At 42.2% G+C, this 20,311-nt stretch overlaps 1 protein-coding gene across 1 annotated transcript in view; it reads right to left on the reverse strand.

Moving 5' to 3' along the window:
* The window catches only part of DPYD (dihydropyrimidine dehydrogenase), a 1,350,396-nt gene that overhangs the window by 383,324 nt on the left and 946,761 nt on the right, over positions 1–20,311 (reverse strand). Inside the window, exon 15 of the mRNA XM_044302252.1 lies at positions 2,759–2,827. Within this exon, the coding sequence (XP_044158187.1) occupies positions 2,759–2,827 (69 nt within the window). The remainder of the gene's footprint in view (positions 1–2,758; positions 2,828–20,311) is intronic.

Here is a 20,311-nt window from a genome sequence, read left to right on the forward strand (position 1 = left end):
AGATCAAGTACAAGCTTTCTGATGAGGATGACTGAGGGACTTCTGTTTTTGGACTTTATTGATATTAGTATATTTATTACATCATACACATATAGAAGAAAGTTAGGCCACAGTTTGATGATCCGACTGGAAAAGGTTGTGCGTGGTGATGTCATCGGTGGTATCTCAGACCAATACAAGAATCCATTTAGTATGCAGTGCACAGAATTTTATGCTATACAAGATGGCCCCGTCTGCAATGAATCCTGAAATCATCCTACGTGATTTAGCTTGGGTGGCTGCAATGACATACTGCATTATTCACAGCCAGAGCGCCCTTATGTCAGCACGATACAAACTGAGAAATGGCTGGCAAATGAGGCTTAAATGTAATACGTTTATCCATTTTGTAAGCGCGCTAAACTACTACTTAATGCCCTCGCTATGCTTTCAGCTCTTGACCTCTGCTTCACATGGCACTTTACATAGAGAATTATTGTTTAATCAATAATGCACAATTGACCACTTTGGCGCAGGGCAGGTTTTTTCTAAATTGCCTTAGTGTACACCAGAGGTCTACCATTAGGGGTAAATTGACACTTAAAATAGAAACTATAAACCAATGTATACTGTCACGTCCATATCGGAGATCTCACAGTCACCCTACTTTGCACAGTAAATGAAATATTAGAAGTACAAAGTGGATTTTAAATATGACTGTAGTTTTAAACATGTGGTAATACAGTCCATTGAATTGTAAATTTACTGAACAACCCTCCCCCCCCCCCTTACTTCATACCCAAGCCTCCTTTTGCAAATTGGCAGCCATTAAAGATGAAAAGAACACTAAGCATTGCAGCCTTATAAAAGGAGAACAGGCAACATAATAAAGCCATTCATCATAGTCTGCTTAAAGTGGCAAAGCTCTTGTCAAGATTGGATTTTACAAAAGATTTCATGGTCAATTAGGTAAATACAGGTATAAAATGGACCGTCCTGAAGATCAGACAGCCAATTACTGATTATCTTTAATTTCATTCCCCTAAATCCCCAAAGTGTTTTTTTCCCTTCTTTCTTTAGTATATAGGGAACACATAGAAAGTCGGCAATATATAGTCAGATGCATTAAAACTCTTCATGAAGCAAAACCAATTAGTGATCCATTATAGTTAGCTTATGCGAGGGTATAAAGAATGGAGCCGTTTATGGTAGTCTAATGTAATCGAAGAAGGGCATGCGCAGGAGATCAGTGTGCTGGTGCATGGCGAGGATTTTACTTTTTTTGCACTGTAGGTCGTAGCTCCATTATGTGATGATGATTTGTATATGTCCAGTTCAAAATGAAAAAAACATTTACCATTTACAGATGTCTAGGAAATAGTCTGAAATAGAAAAATTCTGTGCATACAGGTTCATTGCAGACTTATGCACCTCCATGGTTACATACAGCAAAAACTGAAAAAACAATCACAAAAAACATACTTTTTGTTATTGGGGAGGCACTGTAGGGGGAATTCTATTATTTCTGGGGACACTATACAGGGATTATTACCTGGAGCACAATATAGGGTGTTATTATTACTGGGGGCACTGTAGGGGACATTATAGCTGCTGTGGACACTATAGGGACATTTGGGGTAATTTATCAAACTGATGTAAAATAGAACTGGCTTAGTTGCTCATAGCAGCCAATCAGATTCCACCTTAAATTTTTGACAGCTCTTTTGGAAATTCATTTCTATGTTACACCAGTTTGATAAATTACCCCAATTATGTCTACTGGGGTCACTATTCTTTTCAGCAGTATAGTACCTCGGACATTGGGGGGCACAACAGGCACAGTATTGGGGGTGGCAGCAGGATGACACTGGTGGAAAGAATTTGTCATGGTGGTCTAAAGGAGGAGAAGAGGAAAGAGAAGGTCTACATGACAGGAGATATCCCTGGATGTAAGAGGTATGTGGTCAAGTATTGGGGAGTGCGGGGGGGGGGGGGCAGAGAAAGGACCCGCCCAGGGTGCCAAACACCCCAGGCACGCCACTGCATTACCCTATTGCTGACAGGACCTGCAATAATGTCTGATGCAGAGAAGAGGGAATAAGGACCTGCGACGACCTCACCATCATGTGACCAGAACAGGAGGCGGAGCTCAGCAGTGCAGTAAAGTTTGAAGAAGAAAACCAGCCATGCATGTGAAAAAGTATGGATTCAATGTAAGTGCAAGGGAAATGCTGTGAGTTGTAGTCCTCTCCTCTTATACCTCCTGTTATGTAATATCAGAATACATTACAAGAGGAGGTATGAGGAGAGGACTACAACTCCCAGCATTTCCAGCTTATGCAATATCAGAGTACATTACAACACCCTGGATATGCTGGGAGTTGTATACCTCCTCTTATAATGTACTCTGATATTACATAATAACTGCTTGGACATGCTGGGAGTTGTAGTCTTCTCTTATACCTCCTCTTGTAATGTACTCTATTACATAATAACGGCTTGTGTGTGTGTGTGTATATATATATATAACAAATAACAAAATGAGTGGCAGAGGATTACTCTGGATTACAGAATTACAGATACAGTACATGCACTGAACAGACACAGGACGGACCGGTTTCCTCAGTGAGTACTGTGGATACTCACGTGGTGCCGCACCGCGACTAAGGGTGAGCGAATAAATTTTTTACTAATAATGTGTCCTCTTGCAAACAGGTTCATTTATAACCTTTTATATAGTGTTATCATCTATGGTGTATATTATATGCAAATCTCTTACCGTTGCCATTTGAGCCAGTTCTGTCCAGTCTTCCTTATTGTAGCTGCACATAATACTTGCAATGATGATCTAAAATGGAAGAGTTGATAACAGGTTACTTCGTTTTTTCATATACTTGACATTGTAACACAGTCATTATAAGACACAGAGATGACATTCTTATACATAAATATTTATTAAAATATGTTATATCTATCTACCTATCTATCTATCTATCTATCTATCTATCTATCTACCTATCTATCTATCTATCTATCTATCTATCTGATATCTATCCATCTATTATATATTTATCTGATATCTATCTATCTATCTATCTATCTACCATCTATCTAGTTTGCTGGCTATCATCTATTTTTTATATGAGACAGTTCTGATACACAATATGATGTTATTGTTAGTGTCTGTAATATGTGGTATGAACAGAGATAATGATGTAGAAAACAGCAGGAAGAATATACCAGAATATATATTTCTAGTTTCTAGTCCTAGGAGAATGGTTAAAACTTGGTAATGGTTGATAGTTACTGAATGTATATCTCAGTATAGCAGTATGGCCTACAGCGGTGCCAATAAGCTTTTCCAAAGAGGGGTACATTTTTCTTCACATTTCACACTACTATGGTACACCGTCTGTACGGTTGTAAGATTCCAAGCAGTGTGTGTATGGCCCATGCAGGTGTGGATAGAGTCACAATAACAGGCACAACACAGTCTCTCAGTTAAGCAGGATAAGTATTTTACTTATGCCATATTGTACCATTTGCTATATCACTTTGTATCAGTCATGGCATCTGGGAATGGACTTCCTCACCATCATGTTATTTCGCCATTCCCATATGCACCAGAGAACTACCACTTTTTTCCAGGATAGAGCACATAATGTTATGTAATGACATAGCAGCATTATTAACTTGAGGACCTGCAAAGGCTTGATAATGTGACCAAAGGTCCTTTTCACATGTAAAGCAATGTAACACAGCACGTATTAACATTGATCATCATCATCAGCAGACATAAATTATGCAGTAAAAAGAGTTAATAGTTTGCCAATGAGCATAGTAATAAGCAGCTTTGGGGTTTATTGGCAGCTTTGGGATTCATTGGGGTTCCTCAGAGTTCAGTCCTTGGTTGTCTTCTGTTCTTTCTGTACACTGTCCCAACTGGACAAACTATCAGAGAATTTGGCTTTCAATACCACCTCTACGTCAATGATACCCAGTTTAATACCTCATCCTCTGACATCACCTCCGCACTACTACAGAATACCAGCAAATTTTATTTTTTCCTTTGTCTACTGACTTACCTAAAGGTGATATATCTATTTCAATTGGTGGCACCACCATAACTCCTAGGCAGCTCTCCCAATGTCTTGGGGTTGTGTTCTACTCAAACCTTTGCTTCACCCCCAATATTTAGTCCCTTGCACTCTCCTGCCATCTGAAACATTTCTAGAATCCACAGTTTTCTCACTATAAAGACAGCCAAAACTCTAATTGTTGCACAGACTCATTCTCGTCTGGACTACTGCAACGCACTATTGATTGGTCTCCCCCTCCCTAAACACCCCTCTCTCTAAACACCCCCCCCCCCACTCAAATCCACCCTGAATCCAGCAGCCAGGCTAATCTTTCTATCAAACCCTCTTACAGATGCCTCTTCCCTGTGCCAGTCAATGCACTGGCTGCCTATTTAATAGAGAATACTCCTCACTCTCAATGACAAATCTCTCCACAGGACTGTTCATCTCTGTCTACCATCACTGTTCAAAGATTTCAGACTGACAACCTCCATAATCTGAACTTCCCGATCCCAGACAAGACTGTACTCATGCTTCACAAGATTTCTGGAATGCACTGCCCTGTACAATCAGATTGATTCCCAACATCCACAGTTTTAAGCTTGCCCTAAAAAACATACTGTATCTCCTTAGGTAGGCCTACAACTTTCCATAATGTGACTCTTTTCTGCCCCCTCTATATTATCCCCTAGAACCTGTATCCCTGACCCAACCATAGCCCTGATAATCCATATGCACTTAATATTTGTATAGACTGGTGTTGGCCCATGCAGTCTTATATGTACTCCCCTATACTATATAATGGATGGCTGGACCATTGTACTATCCGAGCCTTATGCCTCATGTATCACCACTATGTGCTCATAAATTGTAAGCTTTCGCGAGCAGGACCCTCACTCCTATTGTATGAATTGTTGGCTTTTCAATCTATAATGTCCACTCTGTTTGTACATGTTCCCTCTGAATTGTAAAGTGCTGCTGAATATATTAGTGCTATATAAATACTTTATTAAATAATAAGATAAATTATTATTATTATTACTATTATTATTATTATTATTATTATTATTATTATTATTATTTCTGGCCTCAGCAACACAAGTATATCTTACATCAGTCCCTTTTATCAAATGGAAATTGTAACACAAAGAAAGCACTTAATGCACTTCATAATATGTATTCACTTAATGCACTCCATTACTTTACACAGTCAGAGATTAAAATTACAGTAGCGGTAGTGGCTGTCCTTCCTGTGCTTAATAACATATGTACCCTCTATAATACAGGGTATATTCTTCATTTGCTCACTCACCAGCCCTTTCCAACTGAGTAATGGCTCCCTTGCAACTCAACCTGCTTCACCAAATCTTTTGTTTCTGTACCTGTGGGGAGACCACTCCTCACCTGTAGTCATAACCATGCTGGGAGGGTTCTTAGAATCTTTACCCAATGACCTCTTTTCTATTGTGGTGCTTCTCTCTCTGGATCTGGGTCTCTGCCTCCATGTGGGAAGGGTTCATCTTCAAATCCTGCTGTAATCATGCAGGGAAACGCTCTCCACCCTCACTGTCCTAACCATGCAGTGAGGCTCCTCTCCACCTGTTAACAGTCTTACTCATTGGCGCTCTTTCCTCACTAGGCAGTGCCCTCTCTTTATGAGCCTAAGTTCTCTCCCATAGACAGGATGAGCAGCCCTTGATAATTTCTCTGCCCACCTGAGCATCGCGATATTCCTACACCTATGTAATGTCAGGATTTACTGGGCTTAATGACCATGTCACTCTCAATTAGGGAGAGGAGTATGATACACAACATTAGTATTTCTACCATGCTCATTGCTGCCAAGTAACAAGCTATCCCGTATCCACTGGATGGGGATAACTGTTAGATCGGTGAGGATCGGATCATTGGGACCCTGCCAATCACAAGAACTTTATTCAAACTCTGTACGACCTCTGAAGCTTTCTTCAGAAGGCCCAAAGACTCTAACTGAAGCAATGGTGTGCATGCTTGACCATCACTGTTGTCAACAGTGGGGGTCCCACCAGTCTGGCCTCCACCAGTGTCACGGTGTCACCCTACCCTGTATATAGGTGATAATTTGGGGTCATCATAATACCCCTTTAATATACATTTTGGGACAGGCTGAAGACATTACATTCCTAAAGATGTTCTTTCATGCTAGCACTTAGCATCTGTGCTGTCAACACATACAGTGGAAGGAACAGGGGCGTAACAAGCAACCATGGTGTCCCATAGCATATTAAGGAATGGGGCCTGATTCTAACATGATTTCAGCAGCATGTTCACAAAAAGCGAAGGCCCACATTGATGTCATAGTAAAGGGATAATGCACATAGTGATGTGACCAGCACAGGGGTAATGTGCATAGTAAAGTCACAGGATAGGGATAGTGCACACGTTAACGTTACAAAATTGGCATAATATACACAGTAATGTCACAATACAGGGATAAAGTACTCTGTGATGTTACAACACTAGGATTATACAAACAGTGATGTCACATGCAAGTATAATGCATATATGATGTCACAGTACACAAATAATGTAGTAATACCACAGCAGAAAAAAAAGACTGATGACAAGCAGAAGGGATTGAGCCTCATTCACAATTCAGTGTTCCACGGACGTGTGCTGTATGTGTTCTCCAAAGGCAGCACACGTCCCCATTCATTTTAGGGCTCATGCACACGAACATATTTTTTTTCTGTGTCTGTTCCATTTTTTTTGTGGACTGTATGTGGAACCATTTATTTAAAAAAACGGAAGCTACTCTGTGTGCATTCCATTTCCGTATGTCCGTTCCACAAATAAAATAGAACATGTCCTATTATTGTCCGCCTTATGGACAAGGATAGGACTGTTCTGATAGGGGCCAGCTGTTCTGTTCCGCAAAACACAGAATGGATGTCATCTGTATTTTTTGCGGATCCGTGTTATGAGGACTGCTAAAAATATACGGTGGTGTGCATGAGCCCTTAATGTGTGTATTCACACATCAGTTAGTCAGCACGGTCCATGGGTCCCTTTTTTTTTTAGCACAGATGCATGCTATCGCGCCTATTGGTCTGTGAAAACCACGGTTGCAACACAAATACCATCCGTGTTTCACAGTTCATTAGGAAGAGATGCTTTGAAAATTATTCAGCTGTTCACGGATTCACACACGGAGAGCAAAAAATGGACACAGGGACCCAATACAGATCCTTCATGGGCAGCTTTGCAGATGCATCACTGACCACCTAATGCAAACAGCAGAAGTAGTCAAGAGAGTCCATATTAAAACTTCAAATGGGGCCATATTATATTTTCTATGGCACCTTATGTACATTTTACCACTAACTGCATATTATGTCTGAGTGGAAATTGGCCCCTTAGTAGCTGGGCCCCATAGCAGCTGCTATGCCTGCTACATTAGTTATGCCCATGAGAAGAAACTAACAAAAATGCAGCCAGTGAAACTGGATAATTATTTTACTTTGTTACCAAAAATTATTTAATGTTATTTCTCTGTGCTACTATGCACATCAAACAAGCACACCGCTATACTTACTTCATATAGGGAATCACAGGCTTTTAAAACCTTTTAATGAGAAGGCCTTGAGCAAACCAATCTGTTTTTGATCTTTCCTTTTGAGTACAGTGTGTCAAACAATCAATAGACCATCAAAGCCAGACTTTCATATATACCAGCCAAAATAGATATCGAAAAGACAGTTTGTTCTTGATAAATAGAACAAAATCTAAATGCATTTAAGGGGATACAGCTTTTATATGCACTGCCTGTGACATTGTGTGGAACTATATTGCTTTACCATGAATGTAACGGACAATGGTTGTAGAACCACTGTGCCAACCAGTCAGTTTGGCTTTGGGCTAGTCCTGAGGGTGTTATGGCAATTCCCTGTTTCATACCCTTTAATCCCTATACAGGGATCTAGTCCTTGCTGATGGGGACTGACCAGGCTGCTTCCTTCTGGAATAGTCTCAGTGTAGTTGGCAGCTAACGCACAGGAGTCAGAGACACTGGTGCAGAACACAAAGGTATCAGGCTAAACTCATAGGTGGAAACAGCCATGCTCTGGGCAGGTGGAGGACATGCAAATCCAAATACATTCTAGGCATCTCAAAATCAGTATGGTGAAAAGGCAGTGGTCAGGTCAGGTGGCAGAGAATCAGATTCTAAGAGACAGGCATATTTTAGTACTTAGGCAAACAAACATGTTTAATATATTTGTTTTACGTACGCTGTCCCCAATGGGGCTCAAAATCTAAGTTCCCTATCAGTATGTTTTTCGAGTGTTAGAGGAAGTCAGAGCATCTGGAGGAAGCTCACAAAAACATGGGGTGAATATACAAACTCCATGCAGATGTTGTCCTTGGTCGGACCCTAGCGCTGCAAAGTACCAGTGCTAACCACCGAACCACCATGCTTCCCGTATATACAGTACCTCTTTTACAGGGTCAAACAGAACAGATAAATTGGCAGGATATGTAGAGACCTATTTCTCAGATCTTCACTGAAGGAAACAGCCAGGAATATATAGGAGCAGCTGATCAGCAATTGGACGCAGCCATGCAGCAGCTCTCAGAGCAGAAGATTAAACCTTACAGTGTTGCAGAGTGAGGTTCAAAGAATACAAGTCCTAATACACAAAGGACACTGATGCCCTGGCCTGCTGCCAAAGCGCTGGAACTACGACAGACACAGGGTGGAGTGGAGCGGCACCCATGCCTGTCTCGGAGAAAGACGGCAGTGGACATGGGCCACCAGTGTAACAGTTCTTCACTTTAATATAAGCACAAGGGCATCATAGTGTTTTCTTTTTCTTCACTTCTAGATAATTGCAATTTCATGCTTTCATGGGGCAACGTTTCTAAGGCTTATACTCCCTTCTTCTAGTATTAAATTGCACAAAATTGATCTTTGAGTTTTCTTTAATTGATTGAGTTGCCTGTTGTCTCAGCAATCCCCAATCAGTGAGCTGTTGAAAAACGACATCTGCTAGCATACTCTTCTGGCCATCGGAACATGCTAGAAGTTGTAGTTTTGCAATAGTTGGATAGCCATAGGTTGGAGGCCGCTCCTCTTAATATTGTGGCAGGGTAATTAGGTGAGCGAGGGGGGTTGTCTCACAAAGCTGTTGAGCAGATCATCTGATCATATTGAGTCCAGTTTATTATGCTCCAGGAAAACGACTGATCTTTTTGGGGAAAGTTGCTGTCACTTAGGCAACTTTCACATTAGTGTTTTTTGCGGATCGGTCATGGCTCTGCAAAAATGCTTCCGTTACAATAATACAACCGCATGCATCCGTCATGAATGGATTTGGTTGTATTATGTCTTCTATAGCCATGACGGATCTGTCTTCAACACCACTGAAAGTCAATGGGGGACGGTTCCGTTTTCTATTGTGCCAGATTGTGTCCGAGAAAACGAATCCGTCCCCATTGACTAACATTGTGTCAAAGGTCGGATCCGTCTCTCTCTGTATCCCAGGACGAACAGACAGCGTTTTGGTGTCCGCCTCCATAGCGGAATGGTTACTGATCGGAGGCAAACTGATTCATTCTAAAGTGGATCCTTTTCCATTCAGAATGCATTAGGGCAAAACTGATCCATTTTGGACCGCTTGTGAGCGCCAATGACGGATCTCAGAGACAGAAAGCCAAAACGCCAGTGTGAAAGTAGCCTTATACAGTTCTGAGATCACATGCAGTGTTGGCTTTTTTAGTGGCTCTTAGCTGTGGCTTATAAATTGGACCCTTTGACACTCTATGTTGTCCATATGCCCTAATAAAGCACCGAAAGCACTGTCTTTGTGAATTAACCCTTTTAAGAATGTAATAGTAAATGTAAATTGTAAGAGTCATAGAATAAGATGACTTCTATTGTGTTGGTATTATCAGATGATAATAATAGAAAAATAAAAAGTCAAAAACTTCATCACACTTAAATATGAGCTGTCACCTCTCCTGACATGTCTGTTTTTAGCAACTATTGCATTCCCCAAAGTAATAACAATTCTGGAGCCTCTATTCTTATGACTCTATGATGTGCCGTTCCTTTATTATTCCTGCTTATTAAGTTTATTAATGAATTACTATACGTTTGCCATGAAGGTCCACCTGGTTGTTACCAGTTGGGGGACCGTCCATGCACAGTCTGACACTGGCAGAACTGATTTGATAATGTCAGACTGTGCAGGGACACACACCCAACTGGTAACACCCATGGGGGACCATGGCTGCAAACTGCTAGCATTTCATTCATAACATTTAGCAGGAATAGTAAAGGAACAGCACATCATAGAGTCGGAAGAATAGATGCTCCAGAATTGGCATTACATGGGGAATGCAAGTAGTTACTAAAACAGACGTGTCAGGAGAGGTGACGGGTCCTCTTTAAGACATAGACAAGATAAACAAATTTCTGTCCATCAAGAGATCATTAAGTTTGTGCAATCTCTCCAACGATTCATCACATATTAAACAGCTGGTAATGGAAGCGATGAACTAATTAGAAAAGGAAGGAGAATTTGAATCACAATGTAATACCTAGAACAAAGTGCAGGGTAAGATTCATGTCTTACTCAGGCGTAGCACGTTGATGCTAAGCAGTCTGTAAATAGACCTCAGTGACGTGACTGGAATATAATGTTATTGTCAGGCACATTCGAAATCAAGGCAACAATTTCTATTCCCGATATATACTAAATTTTTTATTAGGAAAAAGCACAAGCAAGTCAGAGGTGATCTGCTGTAAATTAGAAGTGGCTGAGTTAGGTTTCGTCAAATTATATTCATGAAGCATGAAGGTCCTAAGGGATCTCACCAAAAAGTGAAGAGTCTGGAGTGTCTGGTGCCTTCAACAGCTGTTAATTTCATTAACAAGTTTATTAATTAGAGAAACATTGCCCTGTTTAAAGCTTTATTACAGAACATTGCACAGTAATGATTTAAAAGACTAGGTGAAAAGAAAACATTCACATTAGCACTACCTTTCTGCACGGCTGGAACTAATACGTTTGGCTAGAAGACACCTTTTTCCACCTCCTATAATGATCTTCCTCAAGAGAATAATGAGTTGGGCTGCCCAATTTTTATTGCAAAGTGGTTGTTTACTGGTACAATTGTTTTCTACATATGGTTTACAGTGGCTTAAAAAAAAGCCATTCCCACCCTTACCGATCCCCCACTGCTATCATTCTGCTGCTGCTCTGGTCCCAATACTTCTGCACTTCCTGGTTCCAGCTTAACGGGTTGGAAATGTCAGAAAAGACCTGTTCAGCCAGACAACGGCCATTGCTGTTACTCCTTAGGCCAGTGATTGGCTAAGGCTACTTTTACACTAGCGTTTTTGCTGGATCCGGAAGAGCAAAAACGCTTCCGTTTCTGATAATACAACCATCTGCATCCGTTATGAATGGATCCCATTGTAACATCTATAACATAGCCCAGATGGATCTATCATGAACTCCATTGAAAGTTAATGGGGGACACATCCGTTTTCTATTGTGTCAGAGAAAACTAATTTGTCCCCATTGACTTGCATTGTCGGTCATGACGGTCTTGCTCCGCATCCCGTGATGGAAAGCAAACCACAACATGCTGCGGTTTGCTCTCTGGTATGAGAACGCAACCAAACAGAACAAAATGCATTTTGGAGCATTCCGTTTAGTTCAGTTACGTTTTGTCCCCATTGACAATCAATGGGGACTAAATGGAAGCAGGTTTTTCCGGTATTGAGACCCTATGACTGATCTCAATACCGGAAAATATTAAGGCTAGGGTGAAAGTAGCCTAAGCAGGCTCTTCTTGGCATTTCTGATGCACTGGACCAGGAAATGGAGAGCAGCGGGGACCAGACCACCAGTATTGGTGAGGCTGAATGTTTTTTTTTTTTTACATTTTTCAGCCACTGTAAGTTTTATATATAACAAAAATGAATACTGCTGGTCTGGACAACCCCCTTTTGATTGACGGGATACCTTTTCCATGTATTGACATATTTGTCACCTCCTGGACGGCTGTACATTCTGGAAAAGAATAGTATATGTACTGACAAGTTACCAGATCAGGTCATATATCAATCTGTTCAACATTGCACAATCCTGTCCACCTGGTGGGACATTTAGGCTGATAATTTCACCGGTTACTGAACATTTATTAAGACTAGAAGAAACCAATGTTGTACAAGTCAACAAGCTGGAAAATTAGTCTCTATCTTAGGCCTCATTCACACGACCGTTGTTTTGGTCCGCATCCGAGCTGCAGTTTTTGCGGCTCGGGTGCGGACCCATTCGCTTCAATGGGGCCGCAAAAAATGTGGACAGCACTCCGTGTGCTGTCCGCATCCATTGCTCCGTTCCGTGGTCTGCAAAAAAATATATAAACTGTCCTATTCTTGTCCGTTTTGCGGACAAGAATAGGCAGTTCTATTAATGGCTGTCCGCGCCGTTCCGCAAATTGTTGGAACACTCATGGACACCATACGTGTTTTGCGGATCCTCAATTTGCGGACCGCAAAACACACAACGGTCATGTGCATGAGGCCTTAAAGAAACTCTTTTACCATGTTCAGTAGTAGGTCTGGTATAGGGATCCTGTTACTGAATAATAAATGTTTGTGAGGATACTCGCTAGCAGTCATCTGTAATCTCACAAGTGGTCCCAGTGCTTCAGCATTTAGGAGTCCTTAGTATTATTTGTCTGAGCTTTAGGAGTCCAGCATATGCAAACTGTCTAAGCCTATATTCTTGATGGCAGCCCTGTCGCTCATGTCACTAGTCACTCTAACCCTAATGTGTGATGGATGTGTAGGGCAGCCCAACTGGACCAAACCATTCAATGATCGGGGCTGTGAAGAGTAGTGCAGTGGACAGAGACTGTACAGTGTTAGCCTAAAGGTGGGTTTACATGGGCCGAAGAACGCTTCCTTTCTGACAGTCGGCTGCTCACTCAGCAAAGGAGACCACTGCACTTACATGCAGAGATCTCCTCTACAGTATGAGGAGGAGGGATCGCTATAGCCATCCCTCATCTCCATACAGAATCATTGCTTCTGGGCAGCAGATCGCTGTTTAGACAGCACGATCTGCTGCCTAGAACCAATGATTGGTGGTGCCTGCACGATCCACAGGATCAACAACTCTCGTTCATCAGGTGATCAGCGGCACATTTAGATGGCCAGATTATTGGGAACAAGCATCTGCAGGAACGGTCGTTCCCGATAATCTGGACGATTATTGGTTTGTCTAAATCCACCTTAACACGCACTGTTTTGTGGACTATTGCGGGGTAATGGCACTAGGTAGAAACATCAAAAATATATATGTGGAATCAGTGATTTTTGATTGAAGGGGTCATTACAGCAATCTGTGGAAGTAAAATATGCTGACAGATTCAGCTACCAACACAGATTCAGATTATCTGCAGACTGACTCTAAAGACCATTAGAACCTATGATCAGCATATGTTCCCGTTGACTTTTTGTCAAATGCTTATGTGCTATGCTAAATTACAGACAAAATGGAAGACAAACATTTGAGGGCCTTACTAGCATGGTATATACTGTAGCTCTCATACAATTGCTTTTATTTTAACTAGCATGGAGGATCAGTCTTCTCTATATACCTATGTATGGAAGCTGGCCATAGACACAGAGTATTGTTAGCCTCCATCAAATTATGTCCTGAATAAAGACACTTAAAGGGAGTCTGTCATCAAAGTTTCACCTGTTTAACCCTTCCCATAGCTTTCTAGCAGCCTTAGGCCCCATGCACACGGCCGTGTTTCACGGCTGTGTGCGGGCCGTGGAACCGCGGCCTGGATCCCTCCTGAGAGCAGGAGCGCACGGCGTCACTGGTTGCTATGACGCCGTGCGCTCCCTGCTGCCGGCACAGTACAGTAATACACTGGTATAGATCATACCAGTGTATTACTGTATTGCGGCGGCAGCAGGGAGTGCACGGCGTCATAGCAACCAGTGACGCCGTGCGCTCCTGCTCTCAGGAGGGATCCAGGCCACGGTTCCACGGCCCGCACACAGCCGTGAAACACGGCCGTGTGCATGGGGCCTTACAGTTAATAAAAACGTTACCTTTATAAGCAATCCTGGACTTAAAAAAAATGGCAAAAAAACATCTTAGTAGCATATGCAAGTGAGGGCTCGCAAGTGCCCAGGGGCGGGGTTACCCTCGTAGGTGCCCAGCTAGCTCAGCCTCATCGTCGCTTCCCTCCGCCCATTCTTTCCCTCTGCCCGCCCATCCTTTCCCTCTGACCGCCCATCTACTTACCTCTTGTTTCGCCGAGATCCTGCGCCTGCGCACTCAGTCCGTCGGCCGGCGCATGCGTACTGCAATGCCCATTCCTTGCATCACAGTAATTAATGTGCATGCGCCAGCTAACGGCGCAAAAACACCACAAAGGAGGCGGTCCATCGCCGCATGCGCATTAATTACTGTGATGCTGTACAAGGAATGGGCATCGCAGTGCACATGCGCCGGCCGACGGACTGAGTGCACAGGCGCGGGATCTCGGCGAAACAAGAAGTAAGTAGATGGACGGTGAGAGGGAAAGGATGGGCGGGCAGAGGGAAAGAATGGGCTAAGCTAAGGCTGAGCTAGCTGGGCACCAACGAGGGAAGTCCAGGATTGCTCATAAAGGTAACGTTTTTATTAACTGTAAGGCTGCTAGAAAGCTATGGGAAGGGTTAAAAAGGTGAAACTTTGATGACAGACTCCCTTTAAAAAGGTTATCCCATGAATAACGTAAAAAATGAAAATCAGACATCATACAGTACATGGCAATCTCTTTCTGACAAATCTAGAGCCACCCCTGTACCTCACATGGATCCATAGATCTCCCCATTCATTGTTCTGATTGTTCTGCTAGACTTATTTCAAGCATTTAGCTTATGTTCTTTCTCAGGGGCTGTGTCCTTTCTGCTGCAGCTAACGGCAGTTAAAGGATGGAACTGATCATGTGCTTCCGTCTCAGTGAGCAGGACAAAAAAATTTACAAAAAAAAGCAAACAGCAGGTGGCGCTATACATATAGATTTCATTGAATAACTCAGTGGCCATAATACATTTTTAATTACATGCAATTACAAAAGTATTTAGAATTTTTTGCAGGACAACCCCTTTAAAAAGCACCTTTCACTTCTCCTGACATGTCTGTTTTAGTATTCTCCATGCAATTTTAATTCTGGAGCATCTATTTGTATGACTCTATGTTTTCCCAACCCTTTATTATTCCAGCTTAAATAAGTTGTGCGGCAATATATATTGATGATTTATCCTCGGGATAAGTCATCAATATCTGATCTGTGGGGTTCCGACACCCAACACCCCCTATGATAAGTTGTTTGAAGAGGAGATGGCTCTCCATGCCAGTGCTACTTCCTCTTCATTATACTGCCTGTTGTCTTGGAAGCGAGTTGTAATTACAAGTACTCTTTCCATTCACTTGAACGGAGTGAGTACTTGCAATTGCACTACGCCTCTGCTGCAAGGGAGACGATACATAGTGTAATGAAGTGATAGCAGTTTTACATGGAGTGCCGCCTCCTGTTCGAACAGCTGATCAGGGGGGGTGCCGGGAGTCGGACCCCCACCGATCAGATATTAATGACCTATCCCTGAGGATAGATCATCAATATAAAACCCGGCGCAACCCTTCTAAAGTTTATGAATGAATTACTAGCAGTCTGCAATAAATATCCAGATGGGTGCTACAAGTTGGGGTGTGTGTCCCTTCCCCATCTGCCCCCCTCATCACTGATTGGATAGCATTAGACTGTGCAGGGACATACTATTCGGGTGCATTTACTCAAGACATTTTTAACTATGTGGTTAAAACCACATTGAAAACTGCAGCAAAACCACGGGTCTCTGACAAATGTGAATTTAAAAAAAGCTTAAATGAAAAAAAAACACCACTCACCTCTTTAGTCCCTTTCCAATCCAATTGTTTTCTGCCTGCTTTTTTCACAAGTGGCCTCCACAGCCATTGCAGTACTACTAGAATCGCCCCTCAGTGCTCAACGAGCACTATTGAGCCCAGATTGTTCAGGCTAGTGATTGGCTGCAGTGGTCATGGACAAACAGGGACCACCAGAGCATGTGCCCTGGACCGCCAAGGGATTGAAGAGGTGAGAAGTGTTTTTGTTTTTTGTTTTGTTTTATTCTGTGGCTTTTTGGCCTATTTTTAGCTACATTTATTTCCAGAAACTGGAAAAAAACAGTGTTTTTCCAGGATTTGGTCCTTTTTAAAGTAAGCCCCCTAACATCTTGTCTATTATGAAAGAATCATTGGCCGTAGAGGCGCACGTGACTCCATCCAAGACAGAAGTTTACTAGCGGGGACCGAAGTGAAGGGAAGACAGCTGTGGAGCCCCAGAGCCAGAACTGACCATCGTAGAGTGGGCAATCATGCTTTCCTTGACAGGTCGCGCTGGGTGAGGGGTATTTAAAAAATCTATATGAAGTTGGACAACCCCTTTAGGGATAAATAACATTAGATAATATGGTTGTGAACCTGAGCATTTCTGACTCAAATATTGGAATGTTTGCTGCATTTTGCTACCAGAGATAACACAATGGGGGTCATTTATTAAATGCCGGTCTTAATAACCCCTGCACTAACGATGGATCCACCAAAGTTATGTAAAGGCGCTAGCCTCTAGATGACTTTGGCGCATCCACCGCCGGTCTAAATCTATGCCAGCTTTCTTGCTGGTGTATATTTAGAACATTTTCTACGCCTAAAACAAGTGTAGAAAATGATATATGAGACGGGCCTGCTGGCCTGTCCCCTGTCTTACCCATGCCCCTATTTTAGACCTGGTGTGAAAAGTCGCAGATTGCGGCACAAATTACCTTTGCTCTGCAATCTGCTTCAGATATATACGCCAGGCAGCTGGCATATATCTGCTAGTAAATGACCCCCAATGTACTTCTGATCATATAAATAAAATAAAAAAACTATGTTTTATGTTATTCGCTTAGAAAATGTCTTTGGCTCAGCAACAAAAAATGTTCAGCTCTACATGTGTTGACCCTTTTTCCTACAATCCTGAGCGCTATCTGATTTAGAGTAGTAATTAAATAAAAGATGGCCCTTATTAAACATAACAAATACAGGACATCAAAGCCTCGGCAATAAGAGAGCTAACAATGGCATATCCTGTCATGTCTGTGAGAACCACAGAAATTATCTTGTTATCAACGTAATAATAGAAGACAGAAGTAAATAATGCCAGACACTGACATTGGTAACACTGTTGTCTCTTGGGAAATCCAAGACTGTAAAATCTGTCAATGCAGATGGATATGGACATATTAAGGTAGCGCCAAAAGAATAGATTTATAGACTGAAGGTGCAATGTTTAATAAGAAGATTCTGCATAGTGATAAAGACTAGTAATTCAGAATGGCTTGACATATCTGGCCTCTATTCTATCTAATTTTATAAACCCCCCTCCCAATCCTTTCTCTTGTATGAATAATTTAATCAAACATTAACCTTTCAACCTATGTGTTATTTTTTTTAGAATCTGTGCATGAAATATGCAACCTCACAATTAACCACAGTACATCTTGGTAACATTTCACCTTCTTGCAAAAATTAAAAGGGTTGTGCAAGAATGGATGGGGGGGGGGGAGGGGGGTGGTAACTTCACCCCCCGTCTCCAATTAGTCAGATCTGTTAAGGAAAGATTACTTACCTACTTCCCAGCATTGGCTCTACGCTCCTGTTATACTCTGCTGGACTCCCTCAATGTCAACATCCGATTTGACATTTCTGCAGCCAATCACTGGCCGCGGTGGTGAACGGCTCCCCTTAATTCGTGACAAATGGTCACATGATTCAAGGGGAACTACTCTCCGAACCAGCCAGTGATTGGCTACGGCGATGTTCAACCAGATGTTGACATCGAGGGAGTCCAGTGGAGCATTGCAGGTCTGGAGGAAAAGGAGCAGAAAACAGGTAAGAAAACTTTCCTTTACAGGTCTTGCTCATTCTTTCACAACCTTTTTAAAGCTGTTGTTTACGTGAGGTGTTCAGTGATTGAATATTTTACACAGATCGGTATTGCCATATATGTACATGGGAATGCTGAGAAGTTCCTGGCTTTGCCCCTTCCAGTTGGAATTGAAAAATGAATTTGGTACCATATGAAAGCTTGATATTTTGTTATGCAATAATGGTTGTTATAACTATTTTAATTTCAGACAGAAGCTGAGATGGCAGAGGCACAAGGAAATTTCACATCTGAGAAACAAAAATTTCACGACGGCCGGTAACTCCACAGACATGAAACTTCCTTGTGCCTCTGCAATCTCAGGTTCTACCTGAAAAAAAATAGTTATAACAACCATACATATCTGAAATTTGCACAGTTACATAACAAAATATCAATCTTTCATATGGTACCAAATTCATTTTTCAATTCCAACTGGAAGGGGACAAAGCCAGGAACTTCTCAGCATCCCTTCATAAATTCCAGTCCAGAACTGTTTGCAACTTTGGTGTAAAATTTAGTAAAATGTGGATTGTGGGCTCCATGTGGCACTGAATAATGCTGTCCAGGCAGTTTCTTGGCCAAAGAAACACATTTAGCAGAATCAAGGCCAGTCTGGCAAGAGTGAGGTCCTTGTCATTTGGCTACTTCCTAAAAAAGTCTCTCAGTTCCATTTCCCATAGTGGATTGTATTCCACCAGAAATGATCATTTAAGGCAATAAATAGCCCTTCTAGGGGACAACAGGAATTGGTTATCATTGTAAGATGGCCGTGGACAGGTATAGTAAGAGGATAATATTGAGCAGCAAGCACAGAGTGAGTTCTAAAATTGATGTATTGGTAGCAAGAAAACTGGGCAAATGTAATGATCTTGTCGAATTTGACAAGGACCAAATCTGGAATTTTAGACTGGCTCAAAACATCTCCAAAACTTCAGATCTTGATGGGTGTTCTTAGTAAGCAGGGGTTAGCACATAAAAGTCATCCAAGGAAGGAAGGTTAATGAGCTGGTAACAGAGTCATGGGCACCCAAGGCTTTTTGATGCTCATGGAGCGCAGAGGCTAGCCTGACTAGTCTGTTGCATGGAAGAAATACTAAAGCACAAATTACTGAACAATTTAATGCTGGCTATGATAGCAAGCAGGGACAAAGCTATAGGGGGTGCAGAGGTAGCATTTGCTACTGGGCCTAGGAGCCTGAGGGGGCCCAAAGACCCTTTTGCCACATAAAAAGAAACTGGTATTATAGAAAGCGCATGCAGGTGAAGCTACACCTCTGGCTGAAGGGAAGGGGTTAGATCAAGAATTTGGCAAGGGGAGGTGGGTGCCATTTCAATTTTTGCCTCAGGCAGCACAAAGGCTATGTGCTTCCCTGCCCCTGGCCACAAAGCACTGAGGGAAGGGGGGCCCAAGCTGAACTCTTGCACCAGGGCCCATGAGCCTTTAGCTACGCCACTGATAGCAAGGTCTATGATAGGGATCAGTAACCTTCAGCACTCCCGCTGCTGTGAAACTACAACTCCCAGCATGCAAACTTACTCAGCTGTTCTTGTAACTCCCATAGAAGTGAAAGGAGGATTCTGGGAGTTGTAGTTTCAGAACACCTGGAGTGCCAGAGGTTGCTGATCCCTGGTTCATGAACACACATAGCATCACAGATTGGCACTTTTGCTGCATAGCCATGGATCACTAAGGCCTCTTTCACATGGGCATCATATTTTTGGCCCGGATAAGAGGCGTGTGCGTTGCGGGAAAATGCGCGATTTTTCTGCGGGAGTGCAAAACATTGTAATACGTTTTGCACTCGTGTGAGAAAAATCGCGCATGTTTGGTACCCAAACCCGAACTTCTTCACAGAAGTTCGGGCTTGGGATTGATGTTCTGTAGATTGTATTATTTTCCCTTATAACATGTTTATAAGGGAAAATAATAGCATTCTGAATACAGAATGCATAGTATAATAGCACTGGAGGGGTTAAAAAAAAAAAAAATGTTAACTCACCTTCTCCTCTGAATCGCGTAGTTCCCGGTCTCTTTACTTCTTGAATGAGCTGTGGGCTAAATGACCTGTGGTGATGTCAGATCACATGCTCCAATCACAAGGTCCATCACCGTGGTGATGGAGCATGTGATCTGACATCATCAAAGGTCCTTTACCTGTATTTAATGCTCACCACAGGTCCTGCTCAACAAAGGATACAGA

The sequence above is a fragment of the Bufo gargarizans genome, chromosome 7, assembly GCF_014858855.1.
Source record: "Bufo gargarizans isolate SCDJY-AF-19 chromosome 7, ASM1485885v1, whole genome shotgun sequence".
Lineage (NCBI taxonomy): Eukaryota > Metazoa > Chordata > Amphibia > Anura > Bufonidae > Bufo > Bufo gargarizans.